The sequence below is a fragment of the Pituophis catenifer genome, unplaced genomic scaffold (genome assembly GCF_029215685.1).
Source record: "Pituophis catenifer annectens isolate HBS135680 unplaced genomic scaffold, rPitCat1.0.hap2 SCAF_1, whole genome shotgun sequence".
Classification (NCBI taxonomy): domain Eukaryota; kingdom Metazoa; phylum Chordata; class Lepidosauria; order Squamata; family Colubridae; genus Pituophis; species Pituophis catenifer.
The window spans coordinates 1,614,145-1,637,341 of record NW_027256881.1 but is presented as its reverse complement, the minus strand read 5'-3'; the positions used below and the strand labels follow the sequence as shown (position 1 = coordinate 1,637,341).

General features: G+C 41.5%; 1 protein-coding gene across 1 annotated transcript in view; it reads left to right on the top strand.

Annotated features, from left to right (window-relative positions):
• Window positions 1-14,971, top strand: part of APPBP2 (amyloid beta precursor protein binding protein 2) — a 44,054-nt gene extending 29,083 nt beyond the window's left edge. The window contains exons 5-13 of the mRNA XM_070931994.1: window positions 1,939-2,107; window positions 3,928-4,017; window positions 4,720-4,787; window positions 4,892-4,997; window positions 6,914-7,038; window positions 9,624-9,709; window positions 10,980-11,170; window positions 12,572-12,737; window positions 14,250-14,971. Of these exons, the coding sequence (XP_070788095.1) occupies window positions 1,939-2,107; window positions 3,928-4,017; window positions 4,720-4,787; window positions 4,892-4,997; window positions 6,914-7,038; window positions 9,624-9,709; window positions 10,980-11,170; window positions 12,572-12,737; window positions 14,250-14,503 (1,255 nt within the window). The 3' untranslated portion in view covers window positions 14,504-14,971. The remainder of the gene's footprint in view (window positions 1-1,938; window positions 2,108-3,927; window positions 4,018-4,719; window positions 4,788-4,891; window positions 4,998-6,913; window positions 7,039-9,623; window positions 9,710-10,979; window positions 11,171-12,571; window positions 12,738-14,249) is intronic.
• The last annotated feature ends 8,226 nt before the right edge of the window (window positions 14,972-23,197 follow it).

Here is a 23,197-nt window from a genome sequence, read left to right as displayed (position 1 = left end):
AGTTTCACGAAAGACATGGGAATACGACCATGGGGTGGTTTGTAAAGTCACTCTCTTGTTTCTTTCAAGTTGCTTGAGACACCAATAATTACTTTTATAAGTGCTCTCCGTATTAAGGTGATTTGTCTAAAGCACATTATTTTCCCTTCATGAAAAAAAAAAAAGAATGGATATATGTGTTTTGTTTAATACAATTCAGAGGCCACCCAATTTCAAACAATTCTTGAAGGGGGCTTATAGCGGAACAATTAAAAAAACAAGCTGTACTCCTCCAGAAAGTTTCTCCAAGGCATGTCTTTATAATACTAAAATACCAGTTCTTATTTAGAAGTATGTTGGCCTGGTTTGGACATAAATACTTCAGTACAATAAAACAAAATCATGAGAACTCTCATATCTGGAGAATAAAAAGATATAAAAGCAGGAAAGTCACTTGTTACGTGGACGATGAAAGTTCTTTTCATAATCTCTGATCACAATATCTTACATTCCTTAGTGGTGGTGTAATTTCATCAGAACCCGGAAAGTGTATTAGACTTTCTGATTATAAACGAGAATTAATACAGTGTCTTGATTCCTGGTTAACTATTAAGCCATAGATTTTCCACTTCAGATGGAATGAACTTCTCTAGTTTGGCCCATTCCATGTGTTTTGCATTGCTGCATACAAAAATGTAGAGAGGCAATAAATGTCATTAGTCTGGTAAGCCATGGTTTATTAGAACTGAGCTATAGGGGATGAAGGTTTTCTGGTTCTTGCTGCTTGTGGATAAACTGACATATTTTTATTGCTTACTATTTTAAGACAAAGGGTGAGAAATCTTTCTGATTCCTTAATAATCGTGCCATTTCTATACAGGTAGTCCTCTCAATTTACAACTATTTGCTTACTGGTCATTTGAAGTTAACAACAACACTGAAAAGAGTGACTTATGGCTGCTTTTCACACTTAACGGCCATGTGGCATCTCCACAGTCACATAATCTAAGTTCAGATATTTGACGATCGGTTCATATTTATGACAGTTGCAGTGTCCTGGGGTCATGTGATCACTTTTTGCAGCCTTCTGGCAAGCAGAATCAACGGGGCAGCCAGATTCACTTAATAACTGTTAGTAACAACTAGAGTCATTTACTTGACTGTGGCAAGAATGGTCGTAAAATGGGGAAAACACAACTGTCTCACTTAGCAAGAGAAATGATGGGCTCAATTGTTGTAAGTCGAGGATTCTCTGTACAGGCAGTCCTCAACTTACAACCACAATTAAGCCCAAGATTTATGTTGCTAAGTGAGAAATTAGTTAAGTGAGTTTTGCTCTATTTTAGGACTTTTCTTGCCACAGTTGTTAAGTGAATCATTGCATTTGTGAACTTAATAACCTGGTTGTTAAGTGAATCTATTATTATTATTTTTTTATTAATCATATTTCTATGCCGCCCACTCTCCAAGGACTCTGGGCGGCTTGCACCAAAGACAGTATATTAAACAGCATATTACCCCCAACAGTCTGGGTCCTCATTTTACCCACCTCGGAAGGATGGAAGGCTGAGTCAACCTTGAGCCGGTGAGATTTGATCCGCTGATCTGCTGAAGTAGCAGTCAGCTGAAGTAGCTGCAGTACAGCACTCTAACCACTGCACCACCTTGACTCTGGATTTCCTATTGACTGCTTGTCAGGAGGTTGCAAAAGGTGATTGCATGACCCAGACACTGCAACTATCATAAGTACAAGTCAGTTGCCAAGCATTTGAATTTTGATCACATGACCATAGGGATGCTGTAAAGGTTGTAAAGTGTGAAAAGTGGTGTAAGTCACATTTTTCAGTGCCGTTGTAACTTTGAATGGTCGCTAAACAATCTGTTGTAGGTTGAGGATTCTCTGTAGTCTTGAATGAGAAGTTGTGGGTCATAACACAGTTTCCTGGATCTCTTTCCTAGGTTATTGCACGTCCGGAATGGCAATTGTAAATATCACTTGGGAGAAGAAACCTTCAAATCAGCACAATCTTATATGGAAAAACTAGCTGAGCACGGCCAGCAAGCCAACAAAGCTGCCCTCTACGGAGAGCTGTGTGCTCTGCTCTTTGCAAAGAGTCATTACGATGAGGTGAGTCTGAAAAACAGGCAGGTGCTTTCTCTCCAAGCAAGAGTTTGAATTAACTGAGCAAATAGCACACAGGCAGATAAAAAATGCTCCAATGATTTTGCAGCAAGATTCTCACATGATGCCAGCAGTACTTGGGTAAAGTTAGCCTTCTTCCCAGGTTTAAATGTTGAGATCTGCAAGGACACCAACTTTGTCTTGGCCATAGTAAGGCCCGGTTGGCAGGAACTGGCACTTCACCCACCAGTTGGGAACAGATATTTGCTGGCTGTAGAGGTCTCCTTTCCAGACCTTAGCCCCGTGATGGCGAACCTATGGCACGCGTGCTACAGGTGGCATGTGGAGCCATGTCGGTGGGCACACGAGCGTTGCTCTAGTTCAGCTCTGGCGTGCATGTGTGTGCCAGCCAGCTGATTTTCGGGCCTTCTGTGCCTGCCGGAAGTCAGGAAACAGGTTGTTTCCGGCCGCCAGAGGGCCTCTGGGGGGATGGGGAAGGCCCGTTTTTCACTGTCCCCAGGCTCCAGAGGCTTTCTAGGGGCCAGAAGTCGGGAAAAGGGCCGTTTCCGGCCTCGGGGGGGGGGCGTTTTTGCCCTCCCCAGGCTCCAAGAAACCCTCTGGAGCCTGAGGAGGGCAAAAAATGGGCCTACTGGGCCATTGCGTGCTGTCGTGTGCCAAAAGGGGGGAAGCACAGGGTGGGGCGCATTGAATTATGGGTGTGGGCATACACGCATGCGACCTCCCCAAGAGCCTCAAGCAGGCTATTCCCTTGATTCAACACCAAACCTCTGATGTGGCTTGATTCAGTGGTCGGTCCTGCAACACTTGACTCTGGTTAAAACAGCAGTTCCTCAAGCTCAGAGTTTGAATGCTCAAATGGACATGTATGAAAGAAGTGTGGGACAAGGTTGAATTTATTCGTTAGTTAGTTAACTAACAAATTTGTTAGCTAACTAACTAACTAACTGAGTGGCGTAGGAGGCTAATGCCTCCTAAGGCAGCATTTAACATCCAACTGCCTGCAATTACTGCGAGTTCAATTCTCACCAGGCTCAAGGTCGACTCAGCCTTCCATCCTTTCTAAGGTGGGTAAATTGAGGACCCAGTTTGTGGGGGCAATAAGCTGACTTTGTATAAATATACAAAAGTATGAAGGCTATTGCTTAAGGCATTGTAAGCCGCCCTGAGTCTCCGGAGAAGGGCAGCATATAAATCAAATTTTAAAAAAATAATAATTTATTTGAGCGGTCCTTGGTGCTCTCTAAGCTTTCTTATTTTCTTGCAGACGTTTTATTAACCAAACTAGGTAATATCATCAGTGCTGGTACATCAGGTAACTAGGTAACATCACTAGCACTGATGATATTACCTAGCTTGGGTAATGAAACATCTGCAAAAAAGCAATCGAGCTCAGAGAGCACCAAGGACCTCTCATGTCAACCCTGAGCTACAATGTTCTCCTTTATTAATATTTGTTTGTTTAGATTTCTATCCCTGCTTTATTATTTTACAAGTCAGTCAAATATGCATCCTCCTATTTTCCCACAAAAACCTTCTCTCTGCAGCTTCCACTTCTTTCCAGTAACACCCCCAAGTTTAGGTTGTTGCCCTTCTCTCTCTCCCCCCCACCCAAACAAATGATTCTGTGCTGTCTGGAGAAGTTGCATTGATTGGGGATTATGGGGATTGAAATTCAGCTTCCCCAGAGATGCCAATTAGTGGAAGACGGTTGTAAAATTGTTGGATGTGACCAGTGTGTGTTTCTTTGAAATCTGTGTAGCCTTAGTAACAAATGCTTTTCCAAACTTTTGTTGGGTGCTCCATAGGCTTACAAATGGTGTATAGAAGCAATGAAGGAGATCTCGGTTGGTTTGCCTGTAAAAGTAGTTGTGGATGTTTTACGACAAGCCTCAAAGGTAAGTTGAACAATTGTTTCTGTGCTGCTGAGGACAGGAAATCAGACACATTTTTCCTTGAGGGTAGAGCCCACAAGAACCCGATTTCTTAAGAGAAAAATAAATATTTGCAAAATTCATAAAACTGTTCCTAAAGACAGAGGGAAGAATACAGGTACATCTCGACTTACAACCACAGTTGAGCCTAAAATGTATGTTTGCTAAACAAGACATTTGTTAAGTGAGCTTTGCCTCATTTTACGACCTTTCTTATCACAGTTCTTAAGTGAATCACTGTAGTTGTTAAAGTTAGTAACATAGTTGTTAGGTGAAACTGGCTTCCCCATCGACTTTGCTTGTCAGAAGGTCATAAAAAGGGATCACATGACCCCAGGACACTCCAACCGTCATAAATACATGCCAATTGCCAAAGCCTCTGAATTTTGATCACCTGACCATGGAGGGGGAATGTTCTTAAGTGTGCAGATGGTCATAAGTCATTTTTTTTCAGTGCTACTGTCACTTTGAGCGGTCACTAAATGAACCGTTGTAACTCGAGAACTCCCTGTACCTAAACATTGGCCCTCTGCCTACACACTCTGTAGTGGAGATCGCAGGTTGTGTTTTGGGACCTCCTTCGAGGTGTGGGGGATGGCAGCAAGAAGACAGGACAGGCCTTTGAATATCCACGGAGCCTTAATTTCTTAATTTCTTCTGTTTTAGGCTTGCGTTGTGAAACGTGAATTTAAGAAAGCCGAGCAGTTGATAAAACACGCAGTGTACCTAGCACGGTACGTAAGAGGTCTCTTGAAATGCTACAACCTGCTCCGTCCTTTTGGGAAGATTTCGTGACGTTCTTACCTGGAGCGTTTTTGTTTTCTTTTTAATCTTTCAGGGAGCATTTTGGAGCCAAGCATCCTAAATATTCGGACACTCTACTTGACTATGGATTTTATTTACTCAATGTAGATAACATATGCCAGTCAGTTGCAATTTATCAGGTACGGTTTTGGTTTCGTAATTTATTGCAAGCCAGTAAGTGAATGTTACTTTTGTCGTATTTAATGCTTTCTTCTCCATAAGGTCAGAGAATAGGCATGCCAAAATAAAGTCAAAACAGAAAATCATTTAGAGTCTTCATGCCTAATTGTGAGCTTAATCTCAAGTAGAACAGAAGCTGGCAATACTATTTATTTATTTATTTATTTATTTATTTATTTATTTATTTATTTATTTATTTATTTAACATAAGATAGCAGGTATGAATATGAACATGGACATGAACGAAGGAAATGAATACAAATAAATGGGGACAGTAGGACAGGGATGGAAGGCACGCTAGTGTGCTTATGCACGCCCCCTTTACCGATCTCTTAGGAATAGGGTGAGGTCCACAGTGGACAGGTTGAAGTTGTGAGGGTTTGAGGCTGTAACAACAGAGTCGGGTAGAGCATTCCAGGCGTTGACCACACTGTTGCTGAAGTCATATTTTCTTCAATCGCGTTTGGAGCAGTTTACCTTGAGTTTGTATTTATTATTTGCCCGTGTATTATTGAGGTTGAAGCTGAAGAAGTCGTTGATGGGTAAGACGTTGTAGCAGACAATTTTGTATACTGTGCTTAGATCAAACCACAGGCGGCGCAGTTCCAGATTGTCCAAGCCCAAAATTTCAAGTCTGGTGGCATAAGGGATTCTATTGTGAGTAGAGGAATGGATTACTCCTCTCGTGAAATACCTCTGGATCCGCTCAATCGTATTAATGTCCAATATACAGTGTGGATTTCAGGCAGACGAGCTGTATTCGAGAATTGGTCTGGCAAAGGTTTTGCATGCCCTAGTTAGCAATACAATGTTACCGGAGAAGAAGCTTCGCAAAATTCGATGTGAGAGAGAAAAGAGTAAAGAAAAAAAAATAGAGTAAAAGCTATATACAGGTAGTCCTTGACATACAACCACAATAGAGCCCCAAATTTCTGTTGGTAAGCAAGGCAGTTGGTGAGTAAGTGAGTTTTGCCCCATTTTATGCTCTTTCTTGAGACGGTTGTTAAAACGAATTCACTGCAGTTGTTAAGTGAATCATGCAGTCATTAAGCAAATCTGGCTTCCGCTTTTACTTTGCTTGTTGGAAGCCAGCTGGGATGGTTGCAAATGGTGATCACATGACGCCAGGACAGTGCAACTGTCCTAAATACATGCCAATTGCCAAACATCTGAATTTTGATCACCTGACCATGAGGATGCTACAAGGGTCATAAGTTCGAAAAGCAACCATAAATTACTTTTTTCAGTGCTGTTGTAACTTTGAACAGTCACTAAACGAATGGTTGTAAGTCGAGGACTATATGTAATGCTCCTGTGCTTTAGGCAGTCCTCTACTCTTTGCAGTATAGCCAAAAGATCCGCCCTCAGTTAATTTGCCTTTAAATGCAGCTTGTTCATCTGAGAGAATAGAACAGGACAGAACAACAGAGTTGGAAGGGATCTTGGAGGTCTTCTAGTCCAACCCCCTGCTCAAGCAGGAGACCCTCAACCATTTCAGACAAATGGTTGTCCAGTCTCCTCTTAAAAACCTCCAGTGATGGAGCATCCACAACTTCTGGAGGCAAGTTTTTCCACTGATTGTTTTCACTGTCAGGGAATTCCTCCTTAGTTCTGTTTTAGCTGAAGAAGCTTCTCGGATGAGACACGTCTTCAAAGAAAAGCAAAAAAGTCCAGTTGCCTCTTGAAAAAGCACCTTTGGGACAAGTCCCTACAATGTTAAAATATACTGTACAAGAATGTAACCAACCCTAGGATAATGGGCAGAAGATTCTGTTTGCAACTAATCTGATGTTAGATATGTAAAAAAAAAAAAATAGTTTTGACTGCAAATTGACTTACTGGCTAAGATAAATATTTTTTTCACAAATTATTTCAGACAGCCTTGGACATCAGACAGTCGGTGTTTGGCGGCAAAAACATCCATGTAGCTACAGCTCATGAAGATCTAGCATACTCTTCTTACGTTCACCAATACAGTTCGGGAAAATTTGATAATGCACTGTGAGTACTGTGTTCATTTAAAACCCGAATGATTTTATTTATTTATTTATTTGTTTTTCAGATTTCTATACCGCCCTTCTCCTTTCGGACTCAGGGCGGTGAACAGCCAAAATAAAACATTCGTACACAAAAGTTAAAATAGATTTAAAATAATTAAAGTTTGGCCCGTAATTTAAAACATTTCAATTAAAATTTTGTTCTTTATTTCAAAGTCCATTCTGATGTTAGAAAAATATGTTTTGTTGAGATGGTAAATTTCAGAATTCATTTCACCCTTTTTGCCAGCATGACAGATAATTTTTCTTTGCCCTGCGTTTTTTTTTCCTTCCTAAATAAGAAGCTATAAAAATACCTGGTAGCCATTTGTTTTTGAGATTTTGACTACTTGCTATACAGGTAGTCTTCAACTTACAACTATTCTTTTAGCGACCATTCAAAGTTACATTGGCATTGGAAAAAGTGACTTACAGCTGGCACTCACCCTTACATCTATCCCCACAGTTAGGTGATCGAAATATGGACACTTGGCAACTGGTATGTACAGATAGTCCTCGACTTACAACATTTCATTTAGTGACAGTTCAAAGTTATAACAGCACTGGAAAAAGCGACTTACAGGCACAGGCACAACCTTTCCAGCATCCCCATGGTCATGTGATCAAAATTCAGACACTTGGCAACTGACTCATATTTACGACGGTTGCAGTGTCCCAAGATCATGTGATTCCCCTTTAGCGACCTTCTGACAAACAAAGTCAATGGAGGAAGCCAGATTCACTTAACAACTATTTCACTAACTTAACAATTGAGGCAAGAAAGGTTGTAACACGGGGCAAAATTCACTTAACAAATATCTCACTTAACAACATCAATTTTCGGCTCAACTGTCATCGTAAGTTGAGGACTACCTGTATTTACGACGGTTGCAGCATTCCTGGGTCATGTCACCGCCTTTTGTGACCATCCTAGCCAACTTCCAGCAACCAAAGCCAAAGAGAGAAGCCGGATTCACTCACTTACCTGAGTGTCTCACTTAACAACTGCAACGATTTGCTTTAACAACCATGGCAAAAAGGTCGCAAAAATCAGGCACGACTCACTTAACAATTGCCTTCTTTAGCAGTGGAAATTCTTGTCCCAATTATGGTCCTAAATTGAGGACTCCCTGAAAAACCAAAATCAGACTATTCACACTTTAAAATAAGTACAGGTAGTCCTCGACTTACGACGACAATTGAGCCCAGAGTTTATGTTGCTAAGTGAAAAATTGGTTCAGTGAGTTATGCCCCATTTTATGACTTTTCTTCTGACAAGCAGAGTCCATGGGGAAGCCACAGTCACTTAACCGTGTCGCTGCGGTAATTAATTTAACATCTGTGACGGGAAAGGACATAAAATGGGGCCAAATTCATTTAACTTATCTCTCACATACCGTGTTTCCCCGAAAATAAGACCCCGTCTTAAATATTTTTTGAACCCTGAAATAAGCGGTTGGCCTTATTGCCATGCGCTCAAAAGCCCCATTGGGCTTATTATCAGGGGATGTCTTATTTTGGGGGAAACAGGATAGCAACAGAAATTTTGGGCTCAATTGTGGCCGTAAGTCCAGGACTACCTGTACACAGTCTGGAGGTCTTCCCAGATTCGCAGCTCTGTGAATGTTAAAGATCCTTTATGGCATGGGCCCAGGGTATCACTCCAATGGGACTAGCCTGCCCCACTTGTTCCAGCAGAAAGGGCCTACTTTGAATCCCATCAGCCAGAGATTTTCAGCTGGCAGGGTCCAGGAAAAGAGCCTTTTTTTGCTGTGGCCCCCACCCTTCAACTTGGCTTTTAGCTTTTCTATTTAATTTTTCTAATTTTAATTGCTTTGTAGTGCTTTTTTAAAAAACTTTTTATTATATTGCAAGTTGCCCAGAGTCGCTTTTATCAATGAGATGGGTGGCATAGAAATTTAATAAATAAATGTCAGTAGTAGTGAAGGAGGCATTTACACAACTCTGTCTGGTATACCAGTTGCTCCCTTTCTTAAATCAGGGAGTACTTCAGATAGTTAGTCATGCCCCAGTCACATCGTAGCTTGACTACTGCAATGTCTCTCCATGGGGCTGCCCTTGAAGACCATCTGGAAGCTTCAACTGATCCAGAATGCAGCTGGGCAAGCAATGATGGGCATGCCTCAGGATACCCATATAAGACTTCTGCTTCATGTGCTGAATTGGTTGCTAGTTTGCTTCCGGATGCCATTCCAGATGATTCCATAAATGGCATAGTGCAGTGTTTCTCAACCTTGGCTGCTTTAAGGCGGGTGGACTTCAACTCCCAGAATTCCCCAGCCAGCTTTAGCAATTCTGGGAGTTGAAGTCCACCCATCTTAAAGCGGCCAAGGTTGAGAAACACTGGCCTAGTGAGTGAAAGGAATAGGAGAGGAGAAAAAACACTGTTGTTTTCTGTCATCAGGACATATTCTTTGTTTCAAGTGGGAAAGTCGTGGCTTTTCACCAAGTCACACAGGTGGGCTGGCCAAATTCCAGGATAGGGACCAAGAGCTCAAGTTTTCCTCTTGCTTGTCTTTGATCTTTTAGATTCCATGCAGAACGTGCGATTGGCATCATCACCCACATTCTCCCAGAAGATCATCTCCTCCTCGCCTCCTCCAAAAGAGTTAAAGGTATTATCTGCCGGCCGGGTTTAGCTGCCATGGGAAGAAAACAGAAATGGCTACTGATGGCTTTAGAGAATTCAACGCTCTGAGGAAACAGGGATAAGTGAGATAAGCCTTTGTGAGTTCCTTGACAACGAGAACTAGTTTGGTCTAGTAGTGGTTAAGGCACCAGGCTTGGAACCAAGAGGACATGGATTCTAATCTTACCTTAGACATGAAAACTACTGAGAGATGGTGAGTTCTAGTCCTGCCTTAGACATGAAAGCCAGCTGGCTGATTTTGGGTCAATCAGCAGGAGACGGTGAGTTCTAGTCCCGCCTTAGGCATGAAAGCCAGCTGGATGACTTTGGACCAATCACCAGGAGACAGTGAGTTCTAGTTCCACCTTAGACATAAAAGTCAGCTGGCTGATTTTGGGTCAATCACCAGGAGATTGGGAGTTCTAGTCCCGTTTTAGGCATGAAAGCTGGCTGGCTGATTAGCTTACATCCTTCACAGCATCCCCATGGTCACATGATAAAAATTCAGACACTTGGCAGCCAACATGCATTTACAATGGTTGCAGTGTCCGGGTCATGTAATCACCAGATTCATTTAACAACTGCATGGTTCACTTAAGAATGCAACAATTCACTTAACAACCATAGCAATAAAGGTTTAAAATCGGGTGTGATCCACTTAACAACTGCCTTGCTTACCAACAGAAATTCTGGTCCCAGTTGTGGTCATAGGTCGAGGGCTACCTGTAGCGGCCTTTCTTATAATTGGTGTGGAAAGGGCTTGGTAGACTAATTGCAAGTCTAAATTGATACGGTTAGACAGAAGATTGGAAAAGTCACAGCCAGAGACAGATCTACCTGAACATCTGCTCAATCTGAGATTCCTTGTCTTGTTGACTGATAACTGAGGCAGGATAAAAATGCTGAAAGAACTTCTTTGTCTTGATTCCGGAAGATGACTTTTAGACCATGGTCTTCTTCACTCGCCAGATATCTTTCAATATCTTTTATTAATCTTGTAGTGGCACAGTGGTTAAAATGTAATATTGCAGGCTAATTCTGCCGGCCGGCAGCAGTTCGATTCTGACCGGCTCAAGGTTGACTCAGCCTTCCATCCTTCCGAGGTCGGTAAAATGAGGACCCAGTTTGTTGGGGGCACTATGCTGACACTGTAAACTCCTTAGAAACAGCTGTAAAGTACTGTGAAGCGGTATATAAGTCTAAGTGCTATTGCTAATCCACTTTTTTTTTATCTCTCCCCCCCCCCTCTTTTAAAGCGCTTATCTTGGAGGAGATTGCAATTGACTGCCACAATAAGGAAACCGAGCAAAGGCTGCTCCAGGAAGCTCACGACCTGCACCTCTCCTCTCTCCAGCTGGCCAAGAAAGCATTTGGGGAGTTCAACGTTCAGACAGCAAAACACTACGGCAACCTTGGTCGACTTTATCAGTCAATGAGGAAATTTAAGGTAAATCCAACTTTCTCAGGGCGGTGGGCAGGAATGTCGCTAAAATGGGCATTTTGTCACAGCAGGATACAAGTAGTCTTCGACTTATGACTGGTTTTGGGCAAAAACATCATAAATTGCAGTCCCTCGAGATGCTTGCAAAACAGCCACAGATGTGGGCCGGTTGCCAAATGCCCAAGATGAAGTAATATGCCTTGTGGGGGTGGCAGAGGGGGAACTGATGTGTTAACTTCAAAACCAGGTCATAAGCAGCTTTTGAAAGGTCCGTCACAACTTCAAATAGTGGCTAAGTCGTAAATTGAGGACTACTTGGACTATTTGTATTTTCTTTGAAATGCATTACTTTGTAATAATAATTGCTAATTAATTTTGTTGTTTTTGTATCACCAAAGTTACTAAACTTTAGTCTTCATACAACAACAGGTTATAAAGAAGATCATTGATTTGAGGGTCAAGTTTTCTGCATTCATTGCCTGTTTTTTTAATTAAGCAGCATGAAAATAAATAACTTTTACTTCATTTTTATTCTTCCTATTTTTTTAAAAAAAAAATACATACATTTTTATGGCTCCAAAATAAGTCAGACCTGTTAATATGATACTAGTATAAGTCAGCTAACAACCTGCTCTATTACAGGTAGTTCTCGATTTATGACAACAATTGAGCCCGAAATTTCTGTTGCTCAATGAGACATGCAGTTATAAGTGAAAAACGGTCCTAAGTTACTTTTTTCTGTGCCATTGTGACTTCGAACGGTCACTAAACGAATGGTTGTAAATTGAGGACTATCCGTATGTAGAAGGAAGGCAGGTGTATTATTGAGAAGGCATTATGAACCCAGCTGTTTAAAAAAAAAAGTCTTGATTGGAAGAAATTTTAGCAATCATGGGAATATTTAGTCCAGGAGTCTCCAATCTTGGCAGTTTTAAGACTTGTGGACTTCAGCTCCCAGAATTCCTCAGCCAGCTTTGCTTTGCTGGCTGAGGAATTCTGGGAGTTGAAGTCCACAAGTCTTAAAGTTGCCAAGATTGGAGTCCCCTGGTCTAGTACACCTACTTCCTTCTCTCCACCTCAGTGCTTAATTTAGACAAGCACCTTTTTCAGCATTCGTGAGAATAAAATAAAGTTTCACCGATGTTCACAGCCAGAATGCAGCAGGTTCAAATTCAGCCACTCCACCAACTCATTCAAATTATCTCACTCCATCTCAAAATTCTTTGTTCAGCTGATTCCCCATGCGCCCTCTTGTCCGAAAAGTTTTAAGCTTAGCTTTTTGTTTTAGGTTTTTAAGAACATTAGCTTGTATTCTCAAGCAGGCAGAGACACTTATTTGGGTTTGATGAAAAAAAAAATAGCCATAACAACTCCTAAATCAGTACTTTACCATTTTGGCTATTGCAGGAAGCAGAAGAGATGCACATCAAAGCAATTCAGATCAAGGAGCAGCTGCTCGGTCAAGAAGATTATGAAGTCGCTCTTTCGGTGGGACACCTCGCCTCGCTCTACAACTACGACATGAATCAGTACGAAAACGCTGAGAAGCTTTATTTGAGATCCATCGCAATTGGTGGGTCAATTCTTTTAACTGTTCAGGGGAAGGGTGGCGCTGGGAGCCCCTTGACCCTCGTTTATAGAAAATTGATAGACAAATAGATAGACATTGTCTATAGATTGGATGGATGGACGGATGGACAATAGGGGAAGAGACAGAGAGTGAGATAGATAGAGATAGACAGACAGACGATGGATGATAGATAGATAGATAGATAGATAGATAGATAGATAGATAGATGATAGATAGATAGATAGATAGATGATAGATAGATGTAGATGTAGATACATAGATTCAGAGAGGGAGAGAGGGGAAGAAAGATGATGGATGGATGGACGGACGGACAGACAGACAGATAGATAGATAGATAGATAGATATGTAGATACATAGATTCAGAGATTCAGAGATGGGGGAGAGGAAGAGATGGATGGATGGATGGATGGATGGATGGATGGATTGGATGGATGGATGGATGGATGGATAGACAGACAGACAGACAGATAGATGATAGATAGATAGATAGATAGATAGATAGATAGATAGATAGATAGATAGATAGATATAGATATCTGTCTTCTTAAGGGTTGTGAGCCCGTCGAAATGTTGCTAGAAAGAAAAACTTTTAAGGTACTGGTAGGATTTTAGCTAAGGTTTTAAAGGACCTTGCAGAGTGCTCTGTGAAGATTTTTGGAAGATTTTAAGCTAGGATTTTAACCAGAATTTTAAACATTTTAACTAACTTATTTAACATGACGCGGGAAAACACCCGAGATTTTAATTTTTTGCATAGATATAGATGTAGATACATAGATTCAGAGAGAGATAGGGGGAGAGGGGAAGAGATGGATGGATGGATGGATGGATGGATGGACAGTAGATAGATAGATAGATAGATAGATAGATAGATAGATAGATAGATAGATAGATAGAGAGGTGATGCATACATACATACATACATACATACATACATACATACATACATACATACATGGATTGATTTTTATAGCCAGTTGAAGCAAGCCTGTTGGGAGATCCTTCTGACCACTTAGCCTCTTCTGGTCCTTGTGTTTTAAAGCATTTAAAGTAAGATCCCAGATTCATAATTTAGACCTACATTATTAACTGGTTAATCATTGGGTGTAATTAAGGTAATTAATGTAAATTCCCTTTGAAGAAAGAAAGCAGGAAGAATAATGGAGGGTTTGGAGCAAACAATTAAGCTTTTTTCTAATCATTGGAGATGATGACTTCTTCCCAGAAAAAGAAACTTTGGAGTTCTTCCAGGATCTCTTTTTCCCCCCATGGATTATTCTGTTGATAAGTCCAAACTTCCTTGGAAAAATCTGAAGAGGTCCATTTCTAAAACCATTTATTCACACTCCCAAAAAATTATTCTAGTTTTTTTTTTTTTTAAATTCTATCTATATACTATCTATAATTCTACCTATAATTTTAAAACACAAAAATCACACTTTAATATGGCAGCCTTTAATATTGTTCTCGGTTTTCCGATTTTGTTGTTTTAGGAAAAAAGCTTTTTGGGGAAGGTTACAGCGGACTAGAATATGACTACAGGGGCCTCATTAAACTGTACAACTCCATTGGCAATTACGAGAAAGTATTTGAATACCACAACATCTTAGCCAACTGGAACCGATTGCGGGATCGGCAATTTTCAGTCACAGATGCCCTGGAGGATGTAAGCACCAGCCCTCAATCAACTGAACAAGTTGTCCAGTCTTTCCTGATGTCTCAGACCGTCGAAGGACCCATTTGCTAAGGAACTTGGTCAATTTTACCAATTCTTGTTTCCTTCTTCGTTTTCCCCCCAGATTTACACGGGAAAAGTCATACTGTGAAATTCGAAACCATATTTCATTTTTTTTTTCCCTTTTTCCCCTCCTTTCCCGGAGCTGTTTATATATATATATATATAAAAATACATTGAAGCACTGGTCCAGTCCATAAAAATCCTCATTTTGGGGATGACATCAACTTTTGATGGAGTGACCATGAGCCGGACATGTGCTTAATATGCACGAGCATGAGCACAGCATATTTTGTTTGGGTTCAAGGTGCGTGCGTGTGTATGTGTATGGTTCACAAACACGTACACACAAGCATGTACATGCGTGTGGGGGGGGGAGATCTCTAATAATCTCAAAAAAAAAATTTTTTTGTTCTAAAAAAAGCCACTTTACAAAAAATCGCTGCAAAGACTAGAGAGAAATAAAACCATTCAACAGTTTTTAAAGAGTTGCATTCTTAATTGAGAAAAAAGGGTGCCAGGATTATTTTCTTCCTACAGTAAAACAAGAGACTTTTATTCAGTATTAGGGCCTGCAGAATCTGGATGCAAAGGAGGAAAAGTATGATCAGGACTTGTGTCCAGACAGACACCTAGCTTCTGTCTGGGGGTGTGGGGGGAAGCATCTTTTCCTGGGCTCACGCAGCAACGGCAATCTGCCGTTTGACCCACAATGCCAGAAATAGATGGTTCAAGAATTTCCTTGCCTGACCAAGCTCGCTCCTAAAACCCTTTTTGTCCTCTGCACCCAGATCTCTCCACAGTATGGATGATTTAAATAAATAAATAAAAGATTGAAAAGCAAAAACCTGCACATGTACAGAAAGATGCTGGGAAGGTTTCTCCTTCTCACCTTTTAAAGCAACAGAGATTTCTTTGGAGAAGGAACACGTGTTTGCGAAACAGCTCTTTGGGCCTTTGAGAAGAATGTGTGAACTGGACCAGGTGAGAAGTCTCCAAAATGAACCTCTTGGCCTCAACTTGCTTTCTTCTTGTAATACAGGCAAGGTGTTTATTTGGTTTATTTTTATTTTATTTTATTTTTTTTGGTGACAGGACCAGAATAATTTAAAGGGGACCAGCCTGCCCTTCGAAAAAGAAGTCGTGGAACAGTGCCTTATGTACTGTTTCTCATGCCTCCCCCCTCCCCGTGTTCCCTTTGACCCAGTAGATTAATTTAATGAAGGGTGCATTTTCAACACTACCCGAGACATGGCAAGACAGAACAGAGAATATATTAGCAGCTTCCACCGTTTTCAGCCGTTGCAGTGATCATGCCTTTTAAACTACTATGGATTACAAACTAAAATGTTATTTTGCATAAACAAAACTTTTAAAAACGCTTCTCCATCCTCCCCTTCTACCTTTTCAAACTTGGCTGTCTCTTAAAGGCTACAACTTGCTTGTGCTGAGTTTTTTTTTCTTCTTCTAAAGTATCTGGCTTTATTTTATATCTTTGTAGATGACCGTTCCTTTTTATACTTTGCAGAGGTCACTGAAATAATATCCGAAGAAGAAGAAAAAACACAGCAAGGCAGTCACCGTCTCTTTTGCTCCCCTTTCTGTTTTTAAGCCTCATTATTTTTGTTACACCGAACAATCGACCACAACATCATTTTTAAATGCTTGTCGTTTCCTCTTTTTTTTAAGCATTAATGCCTGTCTCACTAGTTTGTCTTAATTTGAGGGTGGGGTTGCCTTTTTCTTTTAAATGATGAACTGTCTTTTAAATATTGAGGTAATAATTGAAATTTTGAAAGACCTGGGGGAGTCCGGTGCCCAGTTTGGAAAGCAGAAACAAAAAAACTTGCTCTTACCTCAGTTTTAAATATGGAGACGCTGACATTGTCTCTGTATATGAAAGTATTGGTGGGCAGCCGCCCCTATTTTCAGGGGTTTTATAAGCTGCCAGGGAAAGAGCTTTGGCTAGCAGAAAGCACCTCTAGGATTTGGAATGAATTTTATTTGCTGTTTTAATTTTGGGGGGGGAGGGGAATGAAAGATCTGCCTGTCTGTTCTTAAAGCCATGGACTCCACAAAAAATAGCAATGAGTGGCTTTATATATTCCTCTTTATCCTGAATATAGCAATACCATTGGCTTTTAAAGTAGAATATTGCAGGACAGTCCTTTTTGTTTTGAACTAGTGCCTTTTAAGAATTCCTTCTTCCCTTCCTTCCCTCCCTCCCTCCTTCCCTCCCTCCTTCCCTCCTTCCTTCCTTCCTTCCTTCCTTCCTTCCTTCCTTCCTTCCTTCCTTCCTTCCTTTCTTTCTTTCTTTCCTGGAGGCGGGGCATCTTATAATTCTTTGGTGAAAGATTTGGGAAGCAAATTTTATGTGGGGACAGACCGGGGCAAAAACATACTTTAGAGAGTTGGCAGTTGGTTCCACATAGGTTGGCCTTTGATTTGGGGGCATGGCGTCTTGAGCTCGGGATCGGTCCCTTGAAAAGGTGGTTTGGGAGGTGTAACATTGGCAGTCAGAAATCCCGCTTGCCTTGGGACTCTGACCAAAAGATTTGGGGCAGCGAGGACAGGTGAAAACCACACCTCCGCTTGGGTTGATGTCTCTAGTAAGAATTTGCAGGTCTTCAGTCCTGTTTGCAGACAGCTGTATGGGTGCTCTTAATATTTTAAGGCTGTTTTCCCCCCCCCCCCCCTCGCCCCCAATAAGATACGTTGCTAAGAGGTTCATTCTTTTAGGGACAAAGCCGTTGATTAGTTTGTCTGGAGAGTTCTTTGTTTCTTCATTTGGTTTCTGGATCTTTGGGCTTCCCCTGGCTCTTTTCGATTCCCATTGTTAACTTTCGTCTTTAAGCGGGATTCTCCATCGGAGTGGCAATGTAAACATTTCACTTTGCTTTATTCCCCATCGTAGGTTTTAAAACCATGGCTTCTCTCTCTCTCCTTCCCTCTCTCCTCTCACGCAAAAGCTGCCTGTTTCCTAAATCATGTCGGTTATATTCTCAGTTGCATTTAGTTGATCGAAATCCCAGAAGGGAAAATTAAATCAATCCATGTTTTCATTTTGTTTTTTGTGCTGGCATCTTGCAACCGTCCTATAGTAGGAAGAAGAGGACAGTATCCAAAAGAAATATGCCTGGAACACTCTCCCCCCCCCCCCCCATTTGCAGTGAAAACACAGGAAATATTGTCTCCAACTTTGGAGAAAGTTTTTTTTTTTTTCCCTTCAGAGTTGGTTCCTCTCTTGCAGCTCCATCCTCCCAAATTTTTCATTGCAGAATTAGCCAGACCCGTGTTGATGGCATGACGTCTGAACTGAGCTCTCATATGCTGGCTCTTTAGGTCCCTTGATTTTGAAAATCATGACACGCTAAAATCTCACAGCCGAATAAAGTCGTGCAAAATCCTTGACACCCCCTACCCCACCCCACCCCCGTTCTTTTGGAACTCTTGCTCTTTCTCGTGATGACCAGCAAGTTTAATTCCAGGGTGCCTCTCTGAAATCTTAGACCAGTTTTTCCCACCCCCAGCCTTCTCCAGATCTATTGGATCACAAATCCCATCATCCCCCGCCTGTTATTGCAGGTCACTGGAAGTGAGGGATGATGTGGTAATATAAAGCATGTGGAAAATTGGCTGCAGTTGCCTTCTTTTTTTCCTGAAATTGCAATTAAAACTTGGGGGGGTGGGAGAACACGACTGGATGGATGGATAGTTTGAACTCAAAACCAGATGGAGAAACTTGACAAAACTCACAAGATAATTCTTTTAAATCTTTGGCTGCTGGAAAGACGGGACTAGGAAATATTGGTGAGCTTTGAGCAATTTCCTTAGTTGATGCTTTTTTGAGGTGGGGTCATCCTTCCTGTGCCAGTTCAAGTGCTGATGTTGCCAATGATATACATGTTTATTTTCTAATCCATATTACTTGTTTTACATCATGGGTGGATTTTGGAGCATGAGAATGTGTTTTATCGCTAAAGTAGAAGATCCAAATTGCATTCCTCAGTGAATCACGCACAGTGGCACCACAAGGAGCCAGTTGTGCAGTTTGGTATTTAGTATTTGCAAGGAATTATTTATCTAATCTGTTCGTCCCAGTATTTAAAGCAATTTAGCCAAAAATATTCTTTTTTCCCCCATCCCTTTGCCTTCACCTACCCAGAAATCCCGATAAGCTGTTATCTAGATCAGGGGATCGCCAAACTTGGCAACTTTTAAGACTTTTGGACTACAGCTCCCAGGATTCCTCATGACCAGCTGGGGAGTTCTGAGAGTTGAAGTCCACATGTCTTTTGCCAAGGTTGGAGACTCCCTCATCTAGAGCAACTGGGAGCAGAAGAATTCTTGTAAAGTATAAAAGTCAGACTTCAGAGTCACTTTTGAACACTGCCAGCGTGCCATGGTACCCATTGAAAAATAGAGTGAAGGGCAAACTCTATGTTTCTGCCGCCGATAGCCTCCCACCGACCAGTACGCTCCCACAGAGAGGGAGTCCTCAGGGTGCCGTCGGCCAGGCAATGTCGGCTGGCGACCCCCAGGGGGAGGGCCTTCTCTGTGGCAGCTCCTGCCCTCTGGAACGATTTGCCCCCGGAGATAAGAAGGATATTGGATCTCCGGGTCTTTCGCCGTGCCCTGAAAACTTTTCTTTTCCAGCAAGCAGGGCTGGCGTGAACCCCGCCCCCTTTTTTAGTTTTTAATTGTTTAGTTTTAATCTGTAATGGGTTTTAATTCGCATTGTTTTAATTCGGGCCAAAGTATATAATTCTTTTAATTAATTTTAAATTTTGTATTGTTATGTATTTTAGTTTTGGCTGTGCACCGCCCTGAGTCCACTAGGAGAAGGGCGGTATACAAATTGAATAAATAATAATAATATGTGGTTGTGCTGAACTACACCAAACTTCAGGTGTGTTGCTGTTAATTAAAGGCTGAGAGGGCATGGGGGTATTCAAGTCTAGGCCAATTAAACTGTTGCACACAGAGAAACTCCAGTTGTTACACCCTTTGGAAGTTAAGTTTTTTTGCAAGCCCCAGGGTTGGGGGGGGTATCTTTCCTCCCCCCCGTACTCCTGAGAACTTGCATTGTGAAATACGTTTGCACAGTCGTGTTAAGCGCTTTGATTAGGTTTTAGTCAAAATTGTAATAAATATATGAAGATGCACCCGTTGCAAGCAAAGTGTCCTTTTCCCAGGAGTGAAATAGAAAATGTTTGCTCCTTCCTTTGCTTGGGATTTTGGCGTTCTGAAAACTCACGTTGGACTTCAAAATTCTTTCGCCCATTTGATCAGGATTGTGATTGGTGAGAGCATGGGCATTAGGGAAACAGGGGAACTAGCGGAGCAGAGGCTTAACATTTGACACAGTTATGACATGTTGCTATTATAGGTCCTTTTTCCTCTTCCTTCCATAAAAGGATAATTATTGCAGAATTTTTCCCACACAGAGCTTCTCGCAGCTGCTTTAAAGAATTAAATGGCTCTTGAAAGAACATTTCAGGTGTAGGTCTTGTTCAGAGGCAATGCATTTGTTCAATTTCTCTTTCATTTTGGCCTTAAATTGAAGTTTGGCTGGAGGTGATGAAGCAAGAGAATAGGATAATCCAATTCATCCAGACTTGTTACCTTCATGGTGTCCTAGTTAAGCAAAAACTGTTACCCTAACTATAACACTTGCTGGTAATCCTTTGTGAATTTTGAGGACTTTGGGTTCCAAACAGAAGTTGGTGGACGGATGCTTTAACCAGGCAACCAGAATAGGAATGATCACCTCAGTTGGAATCCCTAGATTAAGTCGTTTCTGGATTTAAGCGGTTGATTCTGTGGAAACCTATTTGTGAGGCCTAGAAAGTTTTGTTTCCTTGTGGATATCTACAGAGGCAGAATTCAGGATCCCATTTTCTCACCCCAGGTGCATTTATGGAACTGGAACTGAGTTGCTTGCGGTTTGAGGCGACTGCTTTTAAACGGTCTGAATGCAAATCCCTTCATGGCTTGTAAACCAGTAGGGAACTTGACCTAAGACAATAGTTTGAACCTGTCCTCTTCTGTACACGAAGGACAACGATCTAGCCAAAGTGGAAGACTCCTTCAGACAGTTTGGAGTCTCTCGCCAAAACCGAGAGAGCTTGTAAAATTGCCCAAACGTTGTCTTTTACAATTGACCAGACTTAATTGAAATGCATCCTGAAAGCACCATTGCTATTTTCTCTGCATCGTGTCTAAAACTCCGTGCGGTTGCCTTCCCCCATGGACGTTCCATGTCTTTGTAACTGTCATCCCATCTATGTCCTTCTCCCTTAATCCCATCCCAACTGGGTTTTTTTTTAAGGGCAGATAAAATTACTGGCTGTAGAAAGAGGACCAGGTGTTGGTCTCCTTAGGACCATGCCTTTTTAGCACCACCAATGACCGCGTTTCACGCTCCGTGCATGTCCAAAATCGATCTTGTACCACGGGGTGGGGAAAAAAAGACGTCATTTAGCAGTCAATACGTCTTTTCATGTGCCTCCTAGAGCAACGTAGGCTTCAACATAGGATCAGGAGAATTGCTGCAGACCTCAGGTAACCCCAAGACCTCTGCTTAACCTGTGAAAGGAGTTGTGATTTCATGCGGGCCGCTAACAAGAAACCCTGAAAATAAGAGTCAACCATTTTAAGGAATCGTTCGATCCCTACCGATTACCAAACTCAAGAAAGTGGTATCTTTCTTACAGCTCTTTTTTTCTCCCCGCCAGCCTGGAAAAAAAAAAAAAAAATAGAAGAGCTGCCTGAATGAACTGTAGAGAGGTGCTGCCCTCACCTTGTCTGCAGCAATTCCTCCGAATTGTGTTGGTTTTTGTTTTGTTTTTTTAAAGCGTGCACAGCCTTCGTGCCTTCTTTTCGGACACTGACGCCACTCCAAACTTGGTGCCTTCCGCGTGGATTGGACCACCGTTCCCATCACTCCCAGTTTGAAAAAAACAAAACAAAAACCAGCACCCAGTTAGATGCTGAAGAATTTTTTTGCCTTGTGGTCAAAGCTGGCCCATTACGGAGGAGAGGAACCGAGATAAGATAAATTTGTTGTCATGTTCCTTGGCTTCAACATTCAAGCCTGAATAGCAGTGTCTGTTTTGCTTGTTAACGGCTGTTTCTTTTTCTTTTTAAACTTTTGTTGGTTTTGGGTTTTGACACCCGTTTGATCCTGTGGCAGGGTTTGCCTCTTGGAAGGCAATAAATCTTGGCTCCTTTTGTCCTGTTGCATTGTAGAGAAGCGGTGGAAGGAGATGGTCATGTGGCGAAGATGGGTTTTTGCAGTTAGGGTTCCTTTTGGACATGCGAAGAGGCTCCATGCGTTTTTGTCTCCCCTCCCCAAACTCAGGAATGTTTTTTAAGGCAGCGAAGCCCACCTCCCTTTTTCCCTTGAAAACCCCATTTTCCGGATTCTCTTTAGCAAATACAGTACTATCACGGCAATTTGTAGGTATCTTAATCGCATGAAGCGGCCTTAGTGCGTTGTTTTTAAGTGCAGATTTCTTTGGTTTGAAGACATTAAAAGAAGAAGAAAAAAAAAATAAGATGGAAAAAATATATATGCTATATAAATATATAGAGATATCTAGAAACTTGGTGTTTTTGACATCCAGGTTTTTTTTTTTTTTTCAGTGTTGGGTCACTAACCCTCACCAGGTACCACGTGTGTAACCATCTCACGGCTTCCTTTGTATGCATATTCCTTGATATGAGCTATGTTGCCATGAAAATAAGATTTTAAAACAGAGGGAAAAAAAAACTTTAGCGTTATTTCTTGGTGGGGGGGGGGTTGGATGAGCTTTTATTTTTTATTTAAATATTACCAGTTTCAGTAACTCGTTTATTTTTTAATACTCCATGGATCTTAACGAGGGGATTAAAATATGTACATATATTAAGCAGAAACTGTCTTATCAGCAGCGTTGTTGGAAACGAACCAGCCGAATGCTGAGTCAAACCACCCACTGTCTCTTAAATCCAAATCCCGTCATCTTTTCTGTGCCACTGTTCCTTAATATGAAGGCGTTTTTGATCATCCTTGGCCATGCCATGTCCCTCTTTTGTATCTGATATCACGCCAGACCGCCGTGCTTGAATTTTATTCTTTGTACACATCAAACCATCCTGAGTATGTTTGTAACCAACATTGTGATATTCTGTAATTGTATTGCTAAAATGAACTATTGACTTAATAAATATAGTGTTCCTGCACGTGTGTGGATGTGTAATATTTGGCTGATTTAGAAAAGACACCCGATAGAAAATAATATCTATATAGCTCACGGTCGAACTTGGTGGCTCTCTGAGCTTGTTTGTTTTCTTGAAGACGTTTCACAGCCCAACTAAATAACATCATCAGTACAAGGAGGCGGAGGAGGAAGAGAAGAAAGGAAAACTCCGGGCTTCTTGGTGCTGTCTGAATTTGGTGGTTTTCTTGCGGATATTTTGTTACCCAACTGGCTACCATCAGTAGTAAAAGGGAAGTGGGTTTGCTCTCATTATGATACAGCACCGATGATTTATTTATTTATTTATTGGTTCGATTTATATATGCCGCCCTTCTCCGGAGACTCAGGGCGGCTTACAATGCGTTAAGCAATAGCCTTCCTACTTTTGTATATACCTGCTTAGTAGGGCTTTTGGGCCCCCCCCAGCGGTGTTCTTTTTTATACAAAGTCAGCTTATTGCCCC